Source organism: Apodemus sylvaticus, chromosome 8 (genome assembly GCF_947179515.1).
Source record: "Apodemus sylvaticus chromosome 8, mApoSyl1.1, whole genome shotgun sequence".
Classification (NCBI taxonomy): domain Eukaryota; kingdom Metazoa; phylum Chordata; class Mammalia; order Rodentia; family Muridae; genus Apodemus; species Apodemus sylvaticus.
Window position 1 is genome coordinate 101,415,297 of NC_067479.1, and position 17,215 is coordinate 101,432,511.

General features: G+C 41.0%; 1 protein-coding gene across 1 annotated transcript; it reads right to left on the reverse strand.

Annotated features, from left to right (window-relative positions):
* Positions 1-1,120: 1,120 nt before the first annotated feature.
* Positions 1,121-15,456, reverse strand: Ghitm (growth hormone inducible transmembrane protein). Its single transcript, XM_052190201.1, has 9 exons — positions 15,339-15,456; positions 13,800-13,970; positions 13,342-13,441; positions 11,903-12,014; positions 11,004-11,145; positions 7,679-7,787; positions 4,128-4,316; positions 3,642-3,813; positions 1,121-2,499 (listed from the first exon to the last, which is right to left on the reverse strand). The coding sequence occupies exons 2-9, from the start codon at positions 13,929-13,931 to the stop codon at positions 2,415-2,417; spliced, it is 1,041 nt and encodes a 346-aa protein (XP_052046161.1). The 5' UTR covers positions 13,932-13,970; positions 15,339-15,456; the 3' UTR covers positions 1,121-2,414.
* Between the last annotated feature and the right edge of the window lie 1,759 nt (positions 15,457-17,215).

The following is a 17,215-nucleotide window of genomic DNA, read 5'->3' on the forward strand; positions in this document are numbered from 1 at the left end:
TAAAATTTTTCAAACAAAAAGATTCCCCAAGCACAGAACAAAGGTGTGTTTGCCTCTGACTGAATAGACTGAATGGATATACCACTTTGACATTTGCATGCCTCCAGGACTTGCCAAATGAATTGAAAAACCAAAACCCTTCTATGTAATCATAAGGGCCTGTGGTAAGATTTCAAATGATAAAAAATTTCCTGTCTTGCCTAAAAAACTATCATTTTGTGTGCCAACTCTATTCTGTGAGGGAAATAAAGTCACCCACTCACCCAGTTTATGTAATAAAGATCCAAGAAACCAGGTTTTTCAATTATCATTTCAGAACCACTACCCAACTAAGCACATTTTATATAACTCATTTTACAGTTTTTATTGTTCCAGCAATGACGCTAAACACTGTAAAATACTACCATTAAAATAAAACAACAGCCCATGGCAGGCAGAATAGCTCAGTGGGTAAAAGGTTGAGCTACTGAGCTCAACAACCTGAGCTGAAACCTTGAGGCCCACGATGGTGGAGGAGAGAGCCCTTTAAGTTGTCCCCCAGATCATCACATGCCCACAGGATATGACATGTGTGTACCCACACATGTAAAAGCACCCTTGATTTTATTCATTTCTGCCAGATCCCACTGTTGAAATCATACTGGTTTCATAACTGTATAAAATGAAAGACTAAACTTTGGGTTTTAAACTGCTACTGAAAACAATAGGTCCTTTCACTGTCAACCTAACATGACAGTGAAACTTTATGGAGACTAAAGACAGAAGTTAGGCATTTAGGTTTTTTTTACTGCAGGGGAAAAAAAAAACCAAAAATCCCAACAGCAACAGAAAAAATTCTCACGATGCCCAATCATATCTGCATTCACCCGTCAGGATGGTGTCTCCATCTTACAGTTGAGGAAATTGGGCATGGGGAGGTTAGGTCATTTGTAGGGTCATAAGATATCAGTCAAGATCCAAATGGAGGCAGGCCATCTAGCCACAAGTCTCCTGTCTTAGCAGATTGCAATAATCTGCTAGGACAGTAAAATGCAGGCACAGTAAAAGCCCAAGTTGCTTTCTTATTGAAGACTCTGGCAAGAGGGGCTGGACATATCAGGTAGAAAAAAGTATAGCAATAACCAGTTGGCTGGAACTTTTATTTCAGAAATAAGCATTCAGTTCACTTTAAAGTGATTAAAAGAGTTATTTATGGATTACAATAATGAATACTTCTCAAAAATAGTTATTCTATAATACACATATAGACTTCAATGAAGAACCCCTTGAAACACAAGTGATCTGTATCAAAATCTAATGTCACAAGGAAGCTGAGCACTCCCCATTACATTTTTCATTCAAATATTTCCCAAGGTCAACTAAGGTTTGCTTTGTTTGTTCATGCTAAACCTGAGAGGGAACATAGGAAGCCAACAGTTTTAGACGAAAAATCAACTCTAATCTTAGCATAAGCCACAAAGAGGCTTTTCTGACCCATGTCAAAGCTGTGATGAGAAAAGCAAGCATGCTTTCAATTAGACAGTAAGAAAATATAAAAAAACAAAAACAAACAAAAAACCCCAAACCCTGTCCAACTACAAATATACCATACATTTGAAGCAAATGAATCTTGGGTCTTGGAGTACGCTTTACTAAGCATAGCTGGTAGGCTTTTTGTTGTTTGTTTTAGAGACAGGCCCTTGGCTGGCCTTGAATTTAGAGATCTGCTTGCCCCAGCCTTCCTAAATGCAGGGATTAAAGTCACATGCACCACCATCAACCAGCTTGTTCAAAAAGACTTCATAGTAAAACTCACATCCACATAATTCCAGCAGGGTTCTCTGTATGGCTAACACTACGGACTGTCCTGACAAGGAGTAGTCAACCCCAAGGTCATTAACAGCACAGAAGAAAGACCCGTGTCTTTGTTAACACCATGTATGGTGGTCCCTGTTCTTCTCCGATGTCTTTCACTGGCTCACCATAATCAGTGCTGTCCTACGCATGCAAAATGATTGCAGGTGATTTTTATCTCTCTGACCTCTATATGAAAACTTGTCACTCACGACGCCATTTAAATGTTCTGTAGGCTCCCACAATATGAAGACACACAAATTTGCTAAATTTTACTTATCCAATAAATAAAACAATACTTGAAATCTTCTAAAAAATCTTTGTTCACACATTCATCAAAGCAGTTTTAAAGTATGAAAGCATAACATATGAAAATGTATGTACTTATTTGGAAGACATCTATTGCATTTATTCTCTAAAAGAAAAGGCAGGCCTGAAGGGTCACATTACTGAACATTTTAAACATAGTGACAGGTAATCTTCTAAACCACAAGGAATTCTGATGGTGCAAACTGTAATGACTATCTGCTCCTATTAAGCAAGCAAGACATCAGTGAGCAGAGACACCACAAGCGGTCACTTCATTTCTTTCTGTTGCTTCCAGTTGCTAGCATAGTTGCAATTCGCATAAATATATTTAATGTATCCATGTAGATTGTCAACATCCTAGAAAAAAATATTATATATAAATGTGATTCTAATAATAGACAAGCATTCTTAGTATAAAAAAGGAAAAACATTCATTATTCCTAGTGTTAGTTATTAAATGGAAATTAGAAATATAATGTTTAATGTTAGTTAAAAGTCCTAAACTAGATAACATTCAGTTTTCCTTCTTGTAGAACCAATCATCTTTTAGATATGAACACAATTTTTAAAGGACTATCTGTTCTCTGACATCCTGCTTTGAGTATCAAACCTGGCTGTCAAACAACAGAATAACCAAAACAGATCAAAGAAACACATCTTTAAAAAACTTGCAAGACATAGTCTGGCATTTTCAAATAGAATGACTAACTCACTTTATCCCCTCTAAGAAAGCTGCTACACGTGTTATATCAACATTTTAAAAAGCTATTACATTATTTTATTTTTAGGTAAAGGAAACCATTACTAAAAATGTGAGAGACACTCTGAAACTCTAGGCAGAATCAAGAAAAGAGAAAGAACACTATTTTATATTATTGAATGTCAACAGGACTTGAGTGCATCTAAACCAAACACAAAGAGAATCGTCTTCAGGGCTGTCTTCAGGGCTGTCCCCTCCTCACACATTCCAGTTAAGTCTGTGCATCCCACCAGGCAGGATGTGTAACTGATACCTACGTGCTCAACTAGTTGCAATGTAATCAGTTTTCTACTATACACTCCACCAGCAGAAGCAACAAGATTTGACCCAGTACTAGTCCTATTTGCTTATTTGGAAATATGGTATCCAAAGATATAATTACAATGTAATTTGGAATGAAGTCATACTAGAACAGGATATGTCTGGTGGCCTTATTAAAATAAAAGACAGACATACAACACAGGCATAATGGCAGGTGAAGATGGAGGTGGCTATCTACTAGCCAAGGATCAGCAGCAGTCAAAAGCAGTTGAGGGGCAGAGGCCAGATTCTCTCTCAGAACCTTCCAAGCTCCCCACCCTGCCTAGCACCTTGATTTAATACTCTGGCTTCAGGAACTGAAGAGAATAAATTCTAAGTCACCTGACTTATGCTACTGTGCTATGGTAGTACCCTACGAAACTAATATACACAGAACAAAATACCACGGAACACTGTAGTAACAGTAAGGATTACTTACGAATTGATGGGATCATACTTTTGGGCTCCATACATGGGTGTTATTTCTGCACGTTTGATTACTTTCTGAGTATCATGCAGAAGGAACATGCTGAAAAGAACTAATCCACCATACATCGCCACTGAGTACAGAGTGGCACCAGCCACAGAGGTAGGGGGAAGAAACATGGACCCTGGAACAAGGAAAAAAATTATATATGTGTGTGTGTGTGTGTGTTTGTGTGTGTGTGTGTGTTTGTGTGTGTGTGTGTGTGTACTTAAACAATTTTATGGATAGTCATTTCTCCAGTTGGTTACCTGCCAACATTAAAGCAATTTCCAAGTCATCTTGATCATTCCCGAGTAATTTAATAAAAAGAATAGTTAAACTATAAGCCAAGATTTTATGTATTCAAATAATCAAACCCCAATCAAATCTTTTAAATAGCTTAAAAACTGAATCTCAGTGCTTCCAAGTACCCGAACCCTTTAAAGCCCAGCAGCTTACCCAGCGAAGACGCAAAGACCAGACCCAGGCCTACTCCCAGGGGTGCTCCCATGTTCAGAAACTTCTCACTAGGTGCACACATGGCCACGGTCGAGAGGCCTCCCACAACACCGGCGGTGTACCATGCGGCTCTCAGGAGAAGAGGCCCCCCTATGATCGTCAGAGGAGCCACGACTGCACCCATCACACCTGGGGAAACAGCAAGGTCTTACTAATTATCTACTAAGTGACCATCAACAAGAAAAGTCACTGTGAAGGTGATCCTTATGCTAAGCAATGTAAACACAACAAATTTTACTTTTAGGTAGTTTTACATTACCATCTAAATTATACAATTAATATATGTGGCTATACAAATTTTCTACAACAATACTTGGTCACAATTCAAACAGTAGCCTGAATTTTTAGTAATTTTGTAAAAGTCTATATAGGCCACTATTTTGATCTTATACTACTACTAGATTTCATAGTTATTGAGACAGAACTCACAAAGCAGACAGGTGAAGGTCAGATCTACTGCTGCTCAAAAGGAAGAACTGAAAGGGAAGTGTGTGGTGGAACCGAAATATAGACAGGCAGACACTGAATTTGCTTCATCTAATAAGGAATACAGCTCATTTCAACCTTTAAGAAGAAAGCTCAGTTGTCAGGATTTACAAAGGTCTTCCCTACGAATTACAGGGTAGGTGGGCCTAGTGGCACCTGTCTTTAATCCTAGGAGACAGAGGCAGGCGGATCTCTTTGAGGTGGAGGCCAGTCTGGTCTACATAGTGAGTTCTAGGACAGCCAGAGCTACATAGTGTGACCCTGTCTTGAAGAAACAAAACAGCAAAATATTACTGTGGTATATAATTTCCAGTTACAAAACATCAACACAACCTCCCCAACTGAAAGATCCCATGTTACAAAATTATTTCAATAGAGGAATAATGTAAAGTTGTTCCTTTTTCTTTGATGCTGGGAATCAGGCGATGAGTGTGTGTAGCAAGCCTAACACCACTGAGCTACATACACCCTGTGCCTGTCTTTGGAGGGAAGGTCCAGTGTTACTTAGGCTGTCTTTAATTTCCCCAACTCAGCCTTGTGAGTGGCTATGATTACGGGCTTGTATCACCAGACCTGGCTCTTGTTTTAAATTACTACTGTATAAGGATTTGTGCATAGTGTGTATGGAGAAATACATGCTATGCCATGGAGGTCAGAGGATGACTCTGTAGAGCTCCTTCTCGTCTATCTTTATGTGGGGACCCCAGGGATGGAGCTCAGGTTGCCAGGATTGTGGGGCAAATGTCTTCATCTGCTGAGCTACCTGGCTGGCGCCTTCAGCTCTTTTCTTATACACAGTTAATCTCACAGCACAACTTCATAGCTATCTTCCTACCAACCTTCAATACTAATCCCTTTAAAGCAAAGGCCTGGCAATAATGCACTAACAGTGACTCTATGAAATTGTGTTTGAAAAATGAGGTTTACTAAGTCATTAAAAACTGAAGAGCCACTCAAAAAGGCCACTATTTAAAAGTCAGATGTGTCCAGAGACTGACGCAGGAAGATAGGAAGATACAGGCCAGTCTGGCATACCTATCAAGACCCCACCTCAAAAACTGACCTCAAAAACTGAAAGAGAGAGAGAGAGAGAGAGAGAGAGAGAGAGAGAGAGAGAGAGGAGAGAGAGAGAGAGAAAGAGAGAGAAAAAAGAAAAGAAGCCAAACAAATAACAGCAAAGGTGAATGTACTGGCTAGTTTTGTGTGCCAACTTGACACAGGCTGAAGTTATCACAGAGAAAGGAGCTTTAGTTGGGGAAGTGCCTCCATGAGATCCAGCTGTGGGGCATTTTCTCAATTAGTGATCAAGTGGGGAGGGCCCCTTGTGGGTGGTACCACCTTTGGGCTGGTGCTCTTGGGTTCTATAAGAGAGCAAGCTGAGCAAGCCAGGGGAAGCAAGCCAGTAAGAAATATCCCTCCATGGCCTCTGCCTGACCATGTTTTGGGGAGGACTGTGGAAGGACTTTGGAACTTTGAGCTAGAAAAGCCATTAGAATATTAAGAGCTCGGTGGAAAGTTCTGTAGGAGCTTAGAAGACAATGTTAAGAACAGTGCAAAAGATGGAGGCCTGGCTTGTGAAATTTCAGAGGGAAGATTAACGACTCTTACAGTGGCCATGTTTTAATTGCGAAGATTCTGTGGTTTTGGTTAGCTGGGGCTGAAGAATCAGCTGTGAGTAACAAGATACCAGAACCACTAAAGCAAACCTTTGTGTTACTGGAACTATTGATGCTGGTTAGCTGGAGCTAAGAAATTAGCGGTGATTAAGAGACCACCATCACTGAGATGAAATCTTCTTGGAAGTGTTTTCTGAGAGCACAGAGAGTGTGTTCCAGAGATAGCCACAGTTGTATTTTGTCCTGTGGCTGGACTTGGTACTATGTAAGAGTCACCCAGATGGTTCTAGTTTTGAAGGCATGAAGAGGTCATGAAGAGCAGATGAGGCTCTTGGCAGTGAGAGGCCACGGAAGGCCATTGGTAAAGGTGCAGCCTCAGTTGCAATTGATGGCCCAGGACTGGAAGGGTGGTCATGCATAGGAGCAGGTTTGTCACCCTGATGAGAGCCTATGAGAGGCTATTGGTGAAGCCTAATTACAGTGGAAGATAGCAGCGTTTTGGAGATGCCAACACAATGCGATGACCACTAAGAACAGCAGCAGCAGTGGAGTACAGGCAGCTGGAGCCTAGAAGACAAGCTGTGTGCTACAAAGGGCAGGACTGAAGAAGTGACCCAAGCCCTTGGAGGAGCCCAGAAGATCATGAGTTGGATCCCAGACATTGAACCATTGGAGTTTGAGTTTTGCTTTTGGTTGTGATTGTGCCCTGATATGTTTCCCTCTTGAAGGAAGGAAGTATTTTAGTGGAGCCCACAGTTAAGAGACCTTGAATTTTTAAAAGTCTTTGAATTTTACAGATATTGGACATTTTAAAGTGATTGAACTTTTAATATGTAAAGACGGTGGGACTTTTAAAGTAATTTAGATCTTGGGGATGATCTAAGAAAGTAAGGGTTGAGGCTTAATAGTGATGTGTTTCTGTGTCAAGTTGACATGGGGTCAATTGTACTGGCTAGTTTTGTGTGTCAACTTGACACAGGCTGGAGTTATCACAGAGAAAGGAGCTTCAGTTGGGGAAGTGCCTCCATGAGATCCAGCTGTGAGGCATTTTCTCAATTAGTGATCAAGTTGGGAGGGCACCTTGTGGGTGGTACCACCTTTGGGCTGGTGCTCTTGGGTTCTATAAGAGAGCAAGCTGAGCAAGCCAGGGGAAGCAAGCCAGTAAGGAACATCTCTCCATGGCTTCTGCATCAGTTCCTGCTTCCTAACCTGCTTGAGTTCCAGTCCTGACTTCCTCTAGTGATGAACTGCAACGTGGAAGTGTAAGCTCAATAAACCCTTTCCTCCCCAACTTGTTTCTTGGTCATGATGTTTGTGCAGGAATAGAAACCCTGACTAAGACAGTGAATAATACACAGGACAGTTTAATAAGAATTTAACAGAACATACCAGAATGTAGCATCCAAGCGAGATGCTTTGGGCCTGGGCTCTGCTCATATGATATTGACTGTACTAGCATTCCAGCTCCAATCATGGCTGCAAAGGTTGCACCAATTGTCTGGAAGACACACATTAAGAGAAACAGATCCTTAAAGGAGAGGCCCACACATTCAAGGACAGCTAATCACTTTGGAGAATACTAAGCTGAATTGTGTGACTTTATCCAGCACACTTCTGTTTCTAGTTCCTTTCAGCATTGACTCCATTAGCAAGAGTGCCCTCTACTGCCACAGCCATTATTTCCAAGCTGACAGGAAAATAAAACTGCTGGGGTTTGTGGAGGACAAAAACCAAACATAACAAACAAATCCAGCTGAAACACATACTGGATTCTACCTCACTGTTTTCTAATGGAGGAACAATGTCTAAAAACTGCTTCCCACACCACTGGTTCATGGAAATTCCTAGTTGTTTATCTCAATGTACATTTTTCTTTCAAGATCCTAGTATTTTGCTTTTTACCTTTCCACATTCTACATCTTAGTGAGACTGAATGGGTAGGATTGAGTTGAATATAAATGCTCCAAAACCTCACGCTTCCTTAACTGTATTCAATGTGCTTTTAAGAATTCATTGTGGGGCTGGATAGATGGCTCACAACCATCTGTAATGGGGTTCTATACACTCTTCTAGTGTGTGTCTGAAGAAAGCTATAGTGTACTCATATAAATAAAAATAAAGGGGCATACTTTTAATTCTAGCACTTGGGAGGCACAGGCAGATGGATCTCTGAATTCAAGGTCTATGTGGTCTACATATTATGTCCTAGGACACCTAAGAACTTACCTCAAGAAAACCAATACCAGCCTTGCTACAAACTGGTTTGATAGACCTTGTCTCAAAAACCAACCAACCAACCAAATAAACAAAAACAAAAGAAAAATAAATGAAACCAACAAATAAAAAACACCATGGCAGAGCAGAGAGATGGTCAGCGGATACATTCTGACTGAGGTCCAAATGCAAACCTGAGGTCTTGTGCTCATTCTTAGCATCCACAAAAGTAGGAAGGCGAGAAGCAATTTCATAAAGCTGTGCTCTAACCTCCACATGCAGGCCATTAGCACATATGCATGCATTAAAAAAAAAAAGGACACATTCATACACCTTCCTTACAGACACATCAGAAGAGGGTATCAGATCCCATTACTTGATTGAATCACTTATCTCAGAATCTTTTCTAGTAGCACTTTGCACAATAGTGGCAGGTATCTGTACTATCCCAAAGGTACTTGAAAGATGTGAGGTCTCAAACCTGGACCAAATGACTGAGGTGCCTATTTAACATATCAAAGTGGACCAGTCCCCACATATTACTGAGCCTTCTGGCTGACATATTCTGTGCCCTACCCTGAATCCTCTAGCTAGGGGGCTGGGCTGCTCTTCCCTTATATAATCCAGGCATTTTAGTTACCCACCCTCTTTTTGTAGCTGGTTCCCTTCCCTCAGTTCTCCTTTTCCCCATATGGCTCAAGGTTATAACCCTTGACATATGGACATCTCCCAGATATTCTTGCCTATGACTATGCTATCCCATATATCTACAACAAACTTTCTCTCCTCCACCATACATTTCCTTTCCTTTTCTTTTTTTAAATTAAAGAAAAACTGTGCCTTCTTGCCTATCTGTATCAGCTCCAAAGGGCTCAGTCCTTCCTTCCTGTATGGACTACCTATTTTCTTAATTATTCTTAGTAGCGGAGTGGCATTTTGCTGCGGGGGCTATGGTCTCACCAGAGTTTTCTTGTAGTCTTTGGTACTGTAGTTTTATATACATTTTAATATTTCAGACTACTACTTTACATGTTGCACATTTTAAATTATTCACCTTGATTCGAACTGGCTTTCCTTCTGTGAGAACTCACCTTCACTTATCCTTTGCCTTCGTGAATCCTTAGGCTAGGAGAGTCAGGACTTATGAGCATAGTCCTCAGACTATGAAATGCTTATATTATACTACCATAAGGATTCTTGTCTTGGGAGTTCAAGGCAGAGGAAATATGGATTCCAAACTTAATAGTTCTGGGTTCCCAACTACAGGAAACAGGTGTGTAATTTCCATCTCCTTCCTCGCTCAGTCGCACGCTCACTGCACCACACATTAGACAGTGTTCCAGTCATTCTGGCACTCAGAGGCACGGCACAGCTGGTGCAGCACCTGCTTTGTCTCTCTCCCACGTTAGTTCTCAACACTCAACACAGAACCACATTTTCTCTAGCCACCCTAGCTACTCTCTACAGTGGTCTCTGTTTATGCACTTCGCCTCACCTTGGCAATGGAAGATACCCTTTCTAACCATGTCCTCTCACCCTTTAGACCGCACAATTCATTACACTCAAATGGACTGTAAAGCACTTTCCCCACCAGGTCTTCCTAGCTCCTCTTCTCCTTTGCTCAGCTGCCTGGCCAGACTGGACCGACCTTGTCCTGTTCTGAAATCAAACATGTTAGCCAGCATCGGCCCTGAAGAACCAAGTCTCCTCCACAGAACTGCCATGATGCTCTGAGACAGAGTCAGGCAAGCTGACTTTCTACCTCCTTTTCAATTTTCTATTTCTTTTCTTTTTCTTTCTTTCTTTTTTTTTTTTTGGTTTTTTGAGACAGGGCTTCTCTGTGTAGCCCTGGCTGTCCTGGAACTCACTCTGTAGACCAGGCTGGCCTTGAACTAAGAAATCCGCCTGCCTCTGCCTCCGAAGTGCTGGGATTAAAGTGCAGCACCATTGCCTGGCCAATTTTCTGTTTCTTACCGCACATACAGTGCACTCTGGATCTCCACCACAGAGCAGCACAAACCATATCTGAAATCATACAATGCTAGCTAGTGGTAAACAGCTGGCCTAGAATGTGCTGAGCTACATAGTTCAGTTCTTGATACAGGGAAGAAAAATATATTGCTAAATATATTGTGAGAAAGGGAGAGGCCATTAAATGGAAGAACACTGCATCATTTTCAAGCATGTATTTTAAGAGGATTAAGAGTTGGAAACTGAACTTAGGGGCATTCTTCCTATTTAGCAGCAGATAGAAAACAACTTCTTTTTTGTATCCACTTGCTGAAAAATAAAGTAAGTGCAAATTTACCCTGAAGATCAGCATGAATTTCCTGTCTCCAAAGCCCAAGCTTTCTGCACTGTTACAAGAAATATAGTGCTGTTGAAATATCTTAATGACCCTACTTAAGAAATCTTTTGATTTCTTCATAAAAAACAACAACAAAAGCAGCCAAACATCCAGCATCACCTTCCCCACAAAAATAGCAAGTAGCTAACTTACCACCCAAGAGCCTGCCATCATGAAGTTCATGAGAGCAGGTGTTCTGGCTACTGCCAAGGCAGACAAAGCTGTTAAACCAATACTTCCTGCTAAGTACATGTAAGTAGAATGAATCCTATCCTTTACGTACTGAGGCCAAATTCTGTAAGAAATATGACAAGGTTAGCTCACAGAAGTATGGGTATAAATTCTGATTAAATCATCCATTAGATACAAAAGATTCTGGGGTAAATCATTTTAATGGTCTCAACCTTATTTATGATGGAAATAGTAACTGATGATGATGATGATGATAAAGGGTTTCTCTATGCAGTCCTGCCTGGACTCTACCTCCCAAGTGCTGGGATTAAAGCATGTATTATCATGCTTGGCTATGATGGAAATAAGTATGCACATCTCCGAGCTGTTGAAGATTAAATGACATAAACCATACATTACATATAAAAACACATAAAACTGGGGGCTGGAGAGATGGCTCTGTGTGTGTGTGTGTGTGTGTGTGTGGCTGCTCTTCCAGAGGTAAGAGTTCAATTCCCAGCAACCATATGGTGGCTCATGACCATCTCCATAGGATCTGAAGTCATCTTCTGGCACACAGGTGTATATGCAGATAGAGTACTCATAAAATAAATACATCTTTTAAAAAACACATAAAAACCAATATACGTTAAAAAAAAAAACCAATATATTTTCTTCTTGTCTGAATACATAACCTTGGTAAAAGATTCTTATTTAGGCTTGAATAAATCTATGACTAATGAACAAAAGAGACTCTACATTCATGCATATTTACAAGTGAAAACCAGACATGGCACTCTAGCAGTGACTAGAGACTAAATGGGAAGAAAACAGGAGCCTTTAATTAAGGAAGGGCTTGTTGTTGGGAACATTTTACTTACACAGCCTTTTCGATAGCCCCGATCTCATTAGACATTCCCAAGCCATAGTAGCACAGCGCTCCAAGACCAACAGCTGCTCCTCCAGCCACAAACCACCTTCCCATTTGATCAACTGCAAACACAGCAACAAGCATGGGCTAGAATCAGCACATCTCAACCAAATTAAAGTGCTGGGGTAATGACTCAAAGTAGTCAGGAGGGGAACAAATTATAACTATTTCCTCATGGTAGCCACCTGGGGATACAGGCAGTTCTAACCTTAGGAGACCAAGGACACTCCTGAAACAAATGTACAGCACTCACTACAAAGAAAAGAGGAGCAGTTTGATAAAGAGGTCCACATAACTGTTAAAGCACTTGGGAGACTGCACAAAAGATTATGAGTTTCAGCCTGGCAGCTGGATTTACACAGCAAGAACATGCCTCAGATGAATACTCAACAAACAGTCAAGAATAGGAAACATGAGAGAGAAATGGCATCAATCATTCCATATTGTGCCTAAGGGCTTTAACCCAGGTGAAGCTTTATGTGACTCTAGAGAACCACCAAAGAAAAATGCGATTGTTTAAGTACCCTACAAAGGGGCAGATGTTCTTGCTTTAAAATACTGAAAATGTATCAACTCTACTTAAGCAGGTGCTCATAAAGAATACATCTTACTCTCTTCAACTTAAATTTGCTCATTAAAAATGCTACTGGAAAATCCTGATTTCTTTTCTGTGGTCAAGCCTCTAATCAAAAAGTAATGCCTTGCATGCTACTGATTAGGGCTCTCCTCAATATATAATACAGCGACACTTCCAAAACTGTTAAGTACCGTGCTTCTGTTTAAACAGTTTAGGCAAGATTAGCAATCTGGCAGTCTGATTTCAGAATCTTCAAAGCTAACATCCAAACTATGAGTCAAAATGACTTCATTAATATAATGCCTTCTAAGGGGCTGCAGATATGACTCTGTAGGTTAAGAGCCCTGTGCTACTCTTTCAGAGAACCTGAGTTCAGTTCCCAGTATCCACTTCAGGTGGCATGCAATCACCTATAACTCTAGTCACAGGCAAGTAGATATCTTCTTCTGGCCTCTGTGGGCATCAGCACACACCTAGCAGATAGTCACACAGACATACCCATGAATAAATAGAAATTGACATTCACAAACACATGCTTGAAAGAAGATTCTGAATAACTTGAAATAAACTCCCTGAATAGGCTCTTCCATTTTAGATAATAAATTTGGTTTTTCTAAAACCTGGTAAATCCTAATAGAATCAGGAACCATGAAACCCAATGCAAAGCATCTTTTTTGAGTTATCAGATCCCCAAAAAGAGGAGTATGACGTTTCTTGTACAAAATACATATATAAATGTTTAACTGTATTTTCAGGAAGTTGTTTGTGGACACATGCACAGGATTCACCTTAAATACTGAACTTCCACTTACTTTTAAAGACTTTTTCCATTGATGGTTCCAAGGCTGCCTCTTTCAGTTCTTGGCCAGTTTTCCCACGGTGGGTCCTAATTCTTGTCTTGGTAGCATATTCCTGACATAGACAAAAAGATATACCATCCAGAGCAACAACAAAACAGAGGATCTTTTTACACTAATATAGTATGGGCATAAAGGTTACCTAATATATTAGATGTGGGAAAGGTGCAGGACCCCTCTCAAAGCATTTGTGATAAGGAGGGGCTGAAATGAGGTAAATTGGCAAGGATAAAGCTCACTGGAAACTGTATTGTCGCTTTAGTAAGTTACTGTTACAGTAAGTAACTGAAGAGTAAGCTACTCCCAACCAGTGAAACTCACAGAACAGCCCACTAATCAACCACCACCACCACAAATTCTAAAACAGAAAACCTGGATGGGGTAGAAACCCATATTGGAAAAACATTCTTTACCCTGCTGGGTGTTAAGAGCCATTGGTTCTTTGTGATGGAATTCTTCACAAGTGGAGAGGCCTTGGTGATGAAAGTGGGCTGGAAAACCCTGGAAGGTAGTGTCCGGAGACACACAAGCCTTGCAGCCAACATGGTGGGTGATACACCGGGTTACTAAGCAGATCTGAAATGCTAGTTAGAAAGGTAGAGGGGAAAAAATTAAGTTAATTAAGAAGGACACATAGTAGCCAAAATCAGAAGAAACTAAATTTCAATAGAAAAAAAAATCAGAACAGTGGCCTCATTAATTTTTAATGTTGTATCCTCCCCTTGTTCCTTCTAATTCATGAAATCTAGTTTAGAATGGGCAGCTGATGATATAAATCCAAGTTTGACCAGATATACATAATACAGAATGAATGCTATTATGTTGACACAATCAGATTTTACAATCGTAGCTTTGCCTGATATTTAGACCATCATTCAATGAGTAAAAGAATCTGTGTAACTTTTCAGCACAAGAAAAACATCATCCAGAGAAAAGATAAAAAAGATAAACCACTCGAGACTAAAAAACATCAACAAAAGCCAGGCATGTAAATGTCTACCAAATAGGTCAAATGTTACTAGACTCTAAGATACGACAGACACAGTCAAATTATAATTTATTCCGCTACATAACATTCAATCAAAACAAACATTAATTGCCCAGCCAGGTTTCCCTGTTAAAACTCCTTCCGGTATTCTTAATAGGGTAACCCTTGCCCCCAACATTCTAAAATTGAATTGTCTCAGCTCCAGGAAGACTATACAGATAAATAGTTAAGTGCACGTCTTTCTGTAATGCTAAAGAGATTTCTGGCCAGTGAATTGCGATGAATTTTAGGCAGGTGATTTGTATTTCCGCCGTCTCCCCATTTGTAAAATACAAGAAAACTGGATCAAAACAGCTTTTTGACGACAGTTCCTTGGGACTCTGAAATCGCCCAGGAATGTAACGAAGTTTTAACTAGCACCCCTAAAATTAAGAACTTCCGGAACTATGACGTGCACACAACTCCAGGCATCTGACCTTGCGGGGGGGAAAAACCTCGAGCCCTTCTGGTGCTTTCATGCTATTACATCATCTCAACCTATCATAGGCTTCAGCTTACTGACCCGAACCGAGCCTAGTCGGAGTGGCCTCGTCGTGGAACAGCCAAGAGGGTTATCTGCCATATATTTAAGTGCGGGTTCTGGACCTCTGAGACGGGCCCCGGGCTGGGTCTGTACAAACTACTGCCGACCCGTCCCAACGCTCCCTTGAGCTTGGGTGTTGGGGTGCGCCCGGTCCTTCCCTCTCACCGCTCCCCCGCAGCCTCCGTGACCACGCACCACCCCACCGTACCCGATCCCCTCCAGCTAGGGCGGCCGCGCGGGTCCCCGAGCAGCTGACTCAGCATCTCCCAGCCCAGGGAGACGTCGAGCGAGGGCGAGCCCGGCCTTCCCGCCCCGCCCGTAGCAGCCAGCCCAGATCCCGCGGCACGAGGACTGGGCTTCTCAGGCCCCGTGAGGCAGTACCTCAGCTCCGGTCACCTCTACCACGGGGCTCCCTTCCCGGCCACCCAAACTGAGAGCGCGCGACCTCCGTCTGCCCGCTCCTCCGTAACCGTGCGACTCACTGCGTCACGCAATATCCGGATAAAAGGTAAATAGTACAGGCAGCCAATCAAGAGCAGGCTTCTAACGGAAGGGCGGGCGCAGTGGCGAAGGCGGATCTTGGCTTGAAGACCGGACCAATGGAAGGCTGTGGTTCGAAAACGTCACAGTCAGCGTCCATTCTGGGTAACGAAGCCGACTCTGGCGTTTTAGCTTTGGGCAGCCTCGTGACTTGTTGGTTGCGCACTCCTTAAATCCCATCTTTTGGGAGGCAGGTGGATCGTTGTGAGCTCAAGGCCAGCCTAGAATTACTTTTGCTTTTGGATTTAGGTTTAACAATGAATTTTCCCGTTTAAGTTGGATTTTAGTTCCATTTAAGACTCATTCATATAACACGTTTTACGCCGAGAGTAATTAGTTTGGGTTAGTCGTATTAACCAACCCTTAGAGGTATAATTTAGTCAGACTTTCGTTAGTTGCTTAATTTTTATCACTGCTGGGGCTGTGGCTAGGCAGGGTGTCTTGAGCTATGTGAGATGTACTTGACATACTTTTAATTCATTATGCAAATGTTAAGGGATCCGATACTGGTTTAGTGAGTGTTGTATGTATTAATTTACTTTGAATTAATTATAAGGCCAAGACCATACCTTTTGTATTTGGAATGAAAGAATCTACCTAAGCATTTTCAGTGCTTTGCTTTAGCTATTAAGCTACATGAACTATGTATAAATGTGTTAATACACAAAATTAACTTGAGCATTTTAATAAAGTTTACGTTTCTATGACATGATTTTTTTTTAATATGTACTGAAAACTAAGCCTTAACTTTAGGAACTTTTAGAAGTGAGATGAATAGGTAAGCAGTCGCTGTTTGAGTTTCTTGTTTGGGTTTTTTTGTTTGTTTGGAGGGTTTAGCAAGAAAAAAACACCAATGGTTCTCATAGTAGTGGGATTCTGAGTGGCCAGAGTGACATAGGGAGACCTACTCTGCGGCAGGGGATCCGGGTTGGGGATAGTGTCAAAATTGAATAATACATTTTTATGATTACCATAAAAACATTCTTGCCAAATGTGGCATTTTTTTTTTTTAAATCAGAGCCAACCTGTTTCTTGTGTCTACTATTGATGGTTGGTGAGATCTAGAGGGGTTTATTTCCTAGTTTTTCTTTGTTTTTACCATTTGACCTTTCAATGACCTTTTTGTTTGTTTTCAAGCTCCGGGCTCCATTTGAGTAACAGAATACACACCAAGCACTCTTCTTTTTTAAAAGAAAAAAAAACATTTTTTTAAAGATTTATTTATTTAGCATATTTAAGGACACTGTAGCTGTTTTCAGACAGACCAGAAGAAGGTGTCAGATCTCATATGGATGGTTGTGAGCCATCATGTGGTTGCTGATATTTGAACTTGGGACCTTCAGAAGAGCAGTCAGTGCTCTTAACTGCTGAGTCATCTTTCCAGCCCCTACAAACCTACTCTTCTTATGACTTTTTTTTTTTTTTTTTTTTTTTTTTTTTGTGAATGGTACTGAAATGCCTGGGTGGGAAATAATTTATTACAATAAGAGGCATGTCTCTTTTAGTTTTGGTTAGGAGCCTGGCCTTTAATGCTCGAACTATCTCAGCAACCCAAGAGATATTTCTTGGTATCCATGAAAGACAGCCCTCCCACAACTATTGATAGAATCAAACCAAGAATACTTCCAGTGTTGCACAAAGAATACACAAACAAAGCAAAAGTAGATCAATTTATTTTTGTTAAAAAAAAAGTATGTGTGATGGTTTATATGAGTTTG

What these genes read in the sequence shown, in the direction of transcription:
- Ghitm (XM_052190201.1), bottom strand. Translation starts at nt 13,931, where the DNA reads ATGTTGGCTGCAAGGCTTGTGTGTCTCCGGACACTACCTTCCAGGGTT. An exon ending in AATGGAAAAAGTCTTTAAAA is followed by an intron (nt 12,015 to 13,341) that starts GTAAGTGGAAGT and finishes CTGTGTTTGCAG; the next exon opens with TTGATCAAATGGGAAGGTGG. An exon ending in GGGGCTATCGAAAAGGCTGT is followed by an intron (nt 11,146 to 11,902) that starts GTAAGTAAAATG and finishes TATTTCTTACAG; the next exon opens with AATTTGGCCTCAGTACGTAA.